Below are 10,403 nucleotides of genomic sequence, written 5' to 3'. Positions count from 1 at the left end.
GGAAACCCAAAGCCTCTGCCATGCAAAGCACGGGGAGAGGCTTCTGCAGGCACGGGCTGTTCTGAGGGAAAACCACCCTCTCCTGCTGCTTCCTGTGCCTCCTCACCTGAGCCCCACGGCAGAGAGGGAGTGTGGCTATCTATAGCCTGAGGAGGGCTGCCAGCACAGTGTGCACACATCTGGGCACAGCTGGCTCGGTGACACACCGGCTCTCACTGGGGTCAGGTACAGCCTGTTAGCTCCAGCTGCATCCTGACATGCTCTCCCACTAGTCAGTCCCTCCAAGCTACCAAGACAACTGGGAAGATTTACTGAGCTTTTTTCCTCCAAAACTTTGTTTCAGGTTCTCATTTCCAAGCTGCTGTAACCCACTGCAAAACTAGCAGAGGCATTCTTGACATAAAATGTAAAGAAATAAAAGGCAGAAGCCCAACTAAGTTGCAATTTTATTTGAGATTAGGGATGTTTGCAGGGCTCCTTTGGCTGTGTCATGGCTCCAAACTGCAGCAAAATGCTCCAGCATCCCCCTTCCCTGGCTTGGGCACATGGCTCTGAGAGAGAGCCCAGACCCAGCAACAGCAAAATTCTTTCATTTACTGCTTCCTGAACCCTACTTGGAATATTTTAGCTGAAGGAGCCCCCATTTTCCCCCTTCCCCAGGCACATTGCTCCTCTCCTCTGTGAGCCAGGACAGGGCTGTCACACCATGAGCCGCCGCTGTGCCTGCAGGCAGGAACTGCTTTAGGAGGAGGAGACGGCACTGATCAAACCCGACAGCCGGGCTGCAAATTTTTATTTAATTAAGGAGATAGGACAATCAGAGGAAGCTTAATTAAAGTTGCTCTCCAAACCCACTTATTATCTCATGAAGAGGCTGAGCGCAGCAGCAGTTCCTGATGCTGGGACAGCATTAGAAAATCCCTGTTGGGCTGCCTGTACTCTCTGTGTTTCATCCTTTTACACATCATCCTTCAGCTACATCCTGACCAAGGAAAAACAATTTTCAGTGAAAAAAACCCCAAAATGGGTTCTTCTAGTTCTGTTTGCAGAGGTGTGTTTGCTCATCTGCCACTGCAGTCCTGGTGGCATCTGTGAGACACCAGCATTGCCCCTGCAGCTCCACACATCCAGCCAAGGCATTTGCACTTCTGTTGTAATTCATGACACCATACTGAGCTAATTGCATCCTCTCTTAGGTAGCATAAGGAAGGGCAGGCAGATGTTGCTTTCATTTTGCTGGAAGGTACTTTCTAAAAAAATCTCCTTGATTTGACAGTCCAAAACATAATCCCTCTGTGTAATGTAGCACAGAGTATATTTCAAAGCCTTGATGGATGCTTGATGCATCCTTCTGCCAAAACATAATCTTTCTAGATAACCTCTCAATTTTAATACACTCAGAGACTCCTAAAGAAACTCATTATATCCTCTCTCCTGCAATTTTCTGTTCCTAGGGTGCACACTGAGCCTGTCAGAAAGGTTACCATAGTATGACTTCCCCTCAGGGCAACTCAGGTTCAGCTCAGGGGAAAAGCTGAGGAGAGTTTGCTTGCCATCTTTTAGATTCTCCACTTCTGTTACAAATTCCTGGCAAGTTCCTTTAGTGTGTACAGACTTGAAACACTTCCCCATGCTCAGTGGGACAGTGAAAGAAAAGTCCATGCTGTCAGTAAATCACCCCAAACAGCACCCCGAGTTCACTCTGGGCTCATTCCTGAGGCCTGGCCCATCAGCCCAGCTCCTCAGCTCTGTTTTTGGGGTGGCACCAGGCAGCTCAGTCACAGAACCACTGAGGTGGCACCTCAGCCTGGCATGGCAGTGTCCAAGACTCCGGCAGTCCTTGGTGGCCACAGATGTGCACCACGGGCTGCCAGCAGCTGGGACAGTGTCACAGCTACAGCGCTGGGAGGGGGCTCAGCCCTCAGCAGCTCCGCACTGCAGGGATTGCATCCCACTGGATTGCACTGGATTGGGCTGGGTGGGATTCATTGGATTGTACTGGATTGCATTGCATTGCACTGTATTGAATGGGACAGCATTGGATTGCATTGCATTGGATTAGATTCCATTGGATTGCATTGCATTGGATTAGATTCCATTGGACTGCTTTGGATTGGATTAGATTCCATTGGATTCCATTGGATTGGATTAGATTCCATTGGATTGCATTGCATTGGATTAGATTCCATTGGATTGCATTGCATTGGATTAGATTCCATTGGATTGCATTGCATTGGATTAGATTCCATTGGACTGCTTTGGATTGGATTAGATTCCATTGGATTCCATTGGATTGGATTCTGTTCCACTGGATTGGATTGGATTCCATTGGTCTCCATTGCACTGGAGTGGGTTCTGTTCCGCTGGACTCCATGGGATTGCGTTGGACCGGACTGGATTCCATTGGTCTCCATTGCACTGGATTGGGTTCTGTTCCGCTGGACTCCATGGGATTGCGTTGGACCGGACTGGATTCCATTGGTCGCCATTGCACTGGAGTGGGTTCTGTTCCGCTGGACTCCATGGGATAGCGCTGGACCGGACTGGATTCCATTGGTCTCCATTGCACTGGAGTGGGTTCTGTTCCGCTGGACTCCATGGGATAGCGCTGGACCGGACTGGATTCCATTGGTCTCCATTGCACTGGAGTGGGTTCTGTTCCGCTGGACTCCATGGGATTGCGTTGGACCGGACTGGATTCCATTGGTCTCCATTGCACTGGATTGGGTTCTGTTCCGCTGGACTCCATGGGATTGCGTTGGACCGGACTGGATTCCATTGGTCTCCATTGCACTGGAGTGGGTTCTGTTCTGCTGGACTCCATGGGATTGCGTTGGACCGGACTGGATTCCATTGGTCTCCATTGCACTGGAGTGGGTTCTGTTCCGCTGGACTCCATGGGATTGCGTTGGACCGGACTGGATTCCATTGGTCTCCATTGCACTGGAGTGGGTTCTGTTCCGCTGGACTCCATGGGATTGCGTTGGACCGGACTGGATTCCATTGGTCTCCATTGCACTGGAGTGGGTTCTGTTCCGCTGGACTCCATGGGATTGCGTTGGACCGGACTGGATTCCATTGGTCTCCATTGCACTGGATTGGGTTCTGTTCCGCTGGACTCCATGGGATAGCGCTGGACCGGACTGGATTCCATTGGTCTCCATTGGATCCTGCACCGCACTGCGCGACGCCCCCTGGCCACAGCTAGCGCGCATGCGCATCCAGATAAGTCGACCCCACCCCCGCGGGCCATAGCCCCGCCCCCTGGCACAAGCCCCGCCCCTGTATCGAGCACCTCCCTCGCTCAGGCCCCGCCCCCTCGCTCAGGCCCCGCCCCCTGTGCCCATAAAGGGGCGCGGGCGGAGCGCGCCGCGCCCTGAGGGGGGCGAGCCAAGATGGCGGCAGCAGCAGTGCGGGCCGGGCGGGCGGCGGGTGCGGGCGGCGGCGGCGGCCGCGGGGGAGCCGTGACTGCCTGAGCGGCTGCGCCCCGGCGCTTCTCCCGGCGACATGGAGGCGGCGGCGGGAGGCGAGGACGGCGAGGAGCCCCCGCGGGAGGCCCGAGTCCTGGGCTCTGAGCTGGTGGAGACATACACGGTGCGGAGCGGGGAGGCCGTGCGGGACGTGCGGGCAGCGGGGATGGGGGCAGCGGGCCCGCCGCCTCAGCGGTGCCGGGGGAGCGGGTGAGGCCGGGCTCGGTGCCGGGCTGCCTCCGGGAGCTGTGCCCACGCTGAGGACGGAGCGAGACATTTGGCGCAAGTTTCCGAGGGGCTTCGGGGAAAGGAGCCGCGTGGGAGCGGGGCTCCGCCGGGAAGAGCGGCCCCGAGCTCCGCGTAGCCTTGGTCCTTTGGGAGAGGCGGAGGCTCCGTGTCATGTTCTTGCCCGTATATATCTATGTGTATGTGCGTATGTTTATGGGAGATTGCTATCGAGTAAACATAGATTTCAAAGCTGGACTAAACAAAGCAGAAAATCCTTCCTTCGCGTGGAAGTATCATAAAAAACCCGCCTGATCTTATTTCCACAGGAAATCAGATGTTTTAGGACAGACAGTTTTTCTTTTGCCCCTCTAAAAAAATTGCCAGCAGTGTATTAATTGTGGGAAGGAATTAAGCTTTTGATGTATAACTTGTTTTTCATCTGGTCGCATTCTACCAAGAGTTAATTGGTCTGTTTTTCAGGAAGAAGCTCATCCTAAAATAAACCTCAGTATAATTGCAGATAGAAAAATGCCTCGAGCACACCACCCTTAGGTTATATAACTTAAAATATTTTCTCCTTCTGCCTTATTTTAGTGTGATTTGAAAGACCTTTTTTCCGGCAGAATGCTCATGGATGACAGGCTTCCTGCTGTGGGAAAGAAAAGGGAAAGGTGGGGGGCAATGGTTTAGAAAGACAGTATTTGGAAAGTTGTGTGATGGAGGCTCCTGCCTCTGTAAAGGCATCCAGGGAAAACAGAGCAACAGGAGAATGGTTTCTGAGTTGTTAACAGGACAGAGCTTTACACAGGTGTTGCACATGAAGAGCCTAACTCTTTCCCAGGTGATGACTATTGGAACACGATTGTGGGAATGACTTTCAAGTGGTGAGTTGCCATATTTACAGGCAAAAACGTGTGGAGCATTTAGTGAAGGAGTTTGAAGCAAGCTTGAAGTTAATTTTTGAGACGTGTCTGAGCTCATTCTCTTGGTTGCATGATGTGTATTCTCAGAAATGGTACCACTGCTGTTGAGGTGTTACTGGGGGTGTGTTTGGATGTGGTTCAACCCTCAGTCAGCCGAGAGGCACAGTGAGACCTGTGGCTTGGGTTCTAGAAACTTGCATGTCAGGTGTGAACCTAGACTCAGCAGTGCTGGTGTTGGTAATTTCAATCAGTATTATGCAATACCAGTGAATGAGAAAATCGAGTACATTCAGTTGACAAAATGCTGGTGTCATCTGCCCCCTTATCCCTCTGGAAGTTATGGTGCAGGTGAAAGGAGCCCCTTTGCTGCTTCAGCCTGCAAACAAGTGCTGTGGTAGGGCCACCCTTGGGTAACACCATTAATGTTCTAGATTGAGCTGGAGCTCAGGTGTGTAACTCTGCAGGTGGTGTTCATCTGATCAGCTCATAGTTGAGGATAACATTTTAAGCTGCTGCAGCTAAGCCCAAGGCAGTTTATTTTTTCAAGACCAGATTTCTTTCTTTAGTGGTTATGGAAATACCATGCTACTTTAATGCCATTTTTCTTGGGAGCTTTAAAAGTACAGTCTATGGAAGACAGGATTTACCAGTATTTGGTCCTACTTTGATTCTCTTCCTGCATTTTTGAAGGCACATTGGCACTAAGCTTGCCTGTGTAAACCTCCTGAAGCTGTTAGCCCTCCAAGGCTGCTTGTCAGTTTTTATGAGATAGGCCCAAGCCATTAGAAATGTGGGAATAGATCTTTAAATGACAGCAGAAGTTTTACAAAATTCATCACAGGCTGAAAAGTTTTTGCAAAAAAATAGTATGTGTTTAGTGTTCATAATTAGTTGAGTGACGCTTAAGGACATGACAAAGACCTGCACCAGGTCAGAGATTGTTAAATGGTGTAAAAGTCAGCCAAATTTGCTAAAGGTAAGAAAGGAAATACAGCTCTAGCAACCTGTATCTTCATCTATTACCATGTGGGCAGGTGGCAGTGATCCTATCTACATCCTTGTTTTTAAAAGATTGTTTTTCTTGTGGCATATGAGCTTCCTGTTGCACTCTGTATTTCAGAGCTCAGTCTCAATAGAAAGGGGCTGTCATGACATCCATTTGACAGTTGTGCTATCAGATCCTGTAGAATATATCAGGGAGGCCCACAGTTCTGTGTAATGTTGAAGGTACTTTCAAAAACATGATTCTTGTTGGAGTGTTTAGCATGAAAGGCAAGGTATGCGTAAATCCAGAAGGAAAAAAGTGCTGCACTGGTTGATGTGTTTTCTGTTGGGTTAGTAAGGTGTCAGCATTTCTACAGGGTGTTTCTTCTGGGTTTGCTGGTCCAGCTGATGCTGACTGAAGACTGGTTTTATGTAGAAGGCCTCAAGGCTGTCAGTGCTTCATTTGTTTCCTGCTGTGCATTTGTTTAGTCTAAAATTGCCTTCCTGCTTTTCCTGGTTTTTTGCAGCTGTTTTTAACATAAATACTAACTTTGATATTTAAGGAAATACTGTTGCTTCCTTGAATGGGTGTAAACCAACTACTTGATGAGGCAGGAGAAGGAGATTTGGCTGCATCACTGCTCTGGAATTTGGAACCTACTGGCTGTAGTCAAACCTGTGTCCCAGGCTTCCTGTGGAGAGCTCTGTCATTTAAGTGTTGGGTTGTTACTTGCTTTTTTACAGTACTGAAGCATGTGCAGTGGGATGAAACACAACGTAGAAATGCCAGTTCTCCATGTAAAGCAAGGTAGGCAGGATTTTGTACTGTGTATAGGAAGTGAACAAAAAGCAGTTTGGAATCTCTGTTGTTCATTTAATATCTGGTTTTAAAATGTTCAGTGGGTCTTTTACCCATCAGTATTTAGGAAGATGAAAGGATGCTGTTTGGTGATGTGGGCCCTTAACTGCAAAGAACTTGTAGTGGCTTGTTAGAAAATAAAAATATATAACACTGCAAATATGCCAAACACTTTACAAAGTAGAACATAACGAAAAGAGCTGATTTAGAAAGGTGGACAAAACTTTTTATACAGAAGGGCTTGGTAGAGACAGGTGGAGGAGGAAATCCTTAAAACGTGAAGGGTTTTGTGTTTTAGCTCAATAGAAGTGCACTTTGTGGCATAAGGATGGGTGGGGATTTCACATGGTATATTTATTTATGTCTGCAAGGAAGTGCAGAGTGAGGATGTCATCATCTATCCGTGTATTTCTTTAGCACTTGGTGTGACAGGCAGCCCTTGGAGAACCTTAACTTCCACTGTCAGCCTTGTTGTATTAGTGCACTCAAAATTTGTTGGTGATGAACTTATGCTCCTAAAACAGTAAAATATCTAAGGGCATTATTTGATTTAAAATTATTTATTTCTATATTAAGACAAGTCTTAATATGCACATCAGCATATTGCATTTATACATTTATTCTTCAAGACAATGGCAGCTTGTGGATTGATGTGAAATCAGTTGCTGTCTCTACATACTGATGCTGTTTGGGGGGTGAATATGTACTGCCTGCTCTGGCTGCCTTCTAGATGAGAAATGCTACGGTTTTTTAAAGATTTAAGGAATTGTATCAGTGCATGCAAACACTCACTTTAACAGGTACTTTCCCAACTAGACTGTCCATTTCACTAAGTGCTGTGTTTCTAGAAGTGGTCAGTGCTTGCCATTTCAACAAAAGGATATTAAACCTTTATTACAAATTTACTCTGTGTTTTATACAGGGAGGAGGGGTTTCCTTGCACACCTGGTGAGTTGTCAGTTGGGACATGTGAAGTTACTGACTTTCCAGTGTCTAATCTTAGCTTTCATGCCTTGTGTATTCGTTGTGCATTGCATTTAGATGTGCTGTTTGCTCTGCCATTGTTTAACACAGTCAGCTTTTCAAAAGAATTGATATTTTTATTATGGCTTATAAATGTAGTACTTCTTTACTTCTAAATTTTGTTTCTTTGAGTCAGTCTCTCCTTGCTTTCTTCAGGGTTATGAGGTGCTTTTGAATGCTGGTGTTATTTTTATTCTGGTTTGTCACCAGCACAGTGATTAATCCTGATCTGCTGTTTCCCAACACAACATGACAGGACAACAGGCACAGGCCTTAATTGAGTCTGTAATTCTGTGTGGGCATTCTTCTGTGCTTTCAGTGCTCATCCCAGCACTGATGTGTCACTCACTGCCTGCACTAGTCAGACATCTTGGTTTGGTTCTCTGTAGGGCTTGGGTTTTGTTCAGTGAGCCGGTGTCAGATGCTTACAAAAATAAAACTGGCATGAACTGTAGTTCATCTTCTAAAATGCAGGTGGTATTCTATTTAATGTTTGACATTGTGCTGCTCTGTACTTGCAGTAAGTGAAAACTGGTCTTTTATGTAACAGATTGAAACTGTTGATGCTTTTTGTTTTCTCAAGTGGGTTTAGCAACTACATGTGTATCATCCTCATAGCAGCTATGAGTCAGCTCTGGGTGATCTGTGGTAGTAAGCAAGTTCTCAACTGTATTAAATGGTTTCAAGATTTGATTACAAGTTGGTGTTTTCCCCAAAGAGTATAGTTGGACTGGATAATATAGTTTATTTAATTTGTTGTATTCAAGTAGCTGTGGAACTGGTTTTGCAGAGCCTTGTTTGTTTTCTGCTTGTGTTTTAGCTTGTACTTTTAAAATGTCTTTGGGATGGCCTGTTTCTGGCATATCTAAAGGTAGGCTGAGTTTCCTGCAAAGCTGTTCAGTCCAGAAAGTAACCTAGAATGAAAATCTTTGTTTGGTACATGCATGGCTAAAAATACTTATTTTTGTATTAGGAGATGTTGGGATGCTTTAGATAATTGTAGTGATTCTTTGGGCACAGTAACTCTTCAGGAAGATGTCTTGTGTGCTTTACCCCAAAAGGAATAAAATAGCATCCACCCAACCAAAGGATTTGCTCAGTTTTCTCAAGGGTTAAGCTCCAGAGTTCTGCTTAACTGAAGTGACAGCAGGATTCTTGCCAAGTTCCTCTACCCATTGTGGAACTTGGTAGATGGAAGAAGGGATGCTGCTGTCTCAGGCTTGTGGGTAGCTATGAGTACCAACTTCAGTTAGCAGAAACTTTCAGAAAAAGAAGTGGCTTAGAGCCCTTGGTCATTAACCTTTGGGTTGCAAAAAGTGCCATTGCTTTACTCTGAGGCATCTGCATGTTCTTGTTGTGGAGCACCCTCGTGAGTGAGATCAGGCATCCCCCATCAGCAAAGCCACCTCAGAGCTGGGATTAGCATTTCCTTAGCTCTGATTCTTGCAGAATACAGACCCACCTCACAGTGCTCCATCAATCAGCAGGCCTCACAGTCAGCTTCTCTTTAAATGTTTTGCAATGTCCTTACTTGAATTTCATCCTTTCAGGTATACATTATTCAGGTCAGTGTTGGCAATCATCAGTGGACAGTCAAACATCGTTACAGTGATTTCCATGACCTGCATGAAAAGGTAAGAATGTTAAAGCTGTGACCTTGGTATCTTACTAAACTTTGTACAGTTCTTGTAGTTCTGTTTTACAGAATGGTTTACATAATTTCTTCAGTAAAGAGAGAGAATAGCTGCCAGATGCCATCTGAAATGCAGACTAAGCCCTTTTTGTGGGAACATTGTTACTTGCCCCTGTTACACTCCCCTCTTGAACTGGGGGAGGTTGATCCGAACAACTTCGGCCTTGGGTGGAAGCTGTGTCAGAGAGGAGAGTTCAGGCTGGAGTCACTGAACTTTTTGCTAAGAAGGATGTTTATGATCAGCTGATTTGGTGACCAAAGTCTCATCTTGGTGGATGATAAATATGTCCTTAAAGTAGCATGGGATAGTTACCAACCAGTGCTGATAAAAAACAAAAATGAGGAAAAGTCTACTTTATTCAAGAGTGTTCTGCTTTCTCAGAAATTCACTGGTTATTTTGTTGTTTTATCACATTTGTTGCATTCTGCCTTGGTACTGAGAGTGATTCTTTGAGCAGACACTGTTACTGCACTCTGATCATTCCATGACAAAATGTTCTTTCTGAAAATATCTAATACTTTGAAGGCAGTAGCTGAATTTACTGAAGTAATTTTATTTTTGGATCTTCCCAGGATCAGGCAGCATACACTTAATGTGTTCCATTGCATCTTTTGTGCAAGTTCAGATGGCGTGTCAGGTATTAGCTCTGGTCTTTATCTTTCAGCTCGTTTCAGAGAAGAAAATAGATAAAAATCTGTTACCTCCAAAGAAGATCATTGGAAAAAATTCCAAAAGCCTTGTGGAGAAAAGACAAAAGGAACTGGAGATCTACCTGCAAACTCTGCTGCTCAAGTTCCCTGTTACTGCGCCAAAAGTTTTGTCACACTTCCTACACTTTCATTTATATGTAAGTTATGTTTTTAGTGTCTGAATAGAGGCCTGAGTTTCTTTCCCTAGTTCTCTGACTTGGGGAGATTTCTGTGGAATCTTCATGAGTTTGCCAAAATGGGTCTTTTTCAACCTTTTGCACAATATAACGGAGCATATTTTTAAGATTTTTGACACCACTTTTTATTGCAGTAGACACTGTGCTGGGAAGTAGTGTGGGCAGGGACTCTAAGAAGAGAAAATAAATGCTGGCAGGAGAGTTGGAAGCTGTGAATAAATGTGAGGCTGAATTGGTTAGGCTGAAGTCAAAAGTGCTGGCTCTCAAATGAGCATTGCATAATGGATCCACACCCCCCCTACTTAGTGGCTAATGGTTGAAGCTGTGGTTCACACT

The 10,403-nt window shown here is 45.9% G+C and overlaps 1 protein-coding gene across 4 annotated transcripts in view; it reads left to right on the top strand.

Annotated features, from left to right (window-relative positions):
* The first annotated feature begins 3,384 nt into the window (after positions 1-3,384).
* NISCH (nischarin) overlaps positions 3,385-10,403 on the top strand; it is a 29,577-nt gene continuing 22,558 nt past the window's right edge. For 2 of the 4 annotated variants that reach the window (XR_011002976.1, XM_068201697.1), the window contains exons 1-3: positions 3,385-3,594; positions 9,038-9,121; positions 9,846-10,028. Coding sequence is in view for 3 of the 4 variants with exons in the window: in XM_068201697.1 (XP_068057798.1) it covers positions 3,508-3,594; positions 9,038-9,121; positions 9,846-10,028 (354 nt within the window). In the remaining variant the exon portion in view is untranslated. The remainder of the gene's footprint in view (positions 3,595-9,037; positions 9,122-9,845; positions 10,029-10,403) is intronic. The other 2 variants (XM_068201698.1, XM_068201696.1) reach the window with 2 other exon arrangements.

Source organism: Anomalospiza imberbis, chromosome 11, assembly GCF_031753505.1.
Source record: "Anomalospiza imberbis isolate Cuckoo-Finch-1a 21T00152 chromosome 11, ASM3175350v1, whole genome shotgun sequence".
In the NCBI taxonomy this organism is placed as follows: domain Eukaryota; kingdom Metazoa; phylum Chordata; class Aves; order Passeriformes; family Viduidae; genus Anomalospiza; species Anomalospiza imberbis.
The sequence above is the reverse complement of the archived record's forward strand: the minus strand, read 5'-3'. Positions and strand labels throughout refer to the sequence as shown.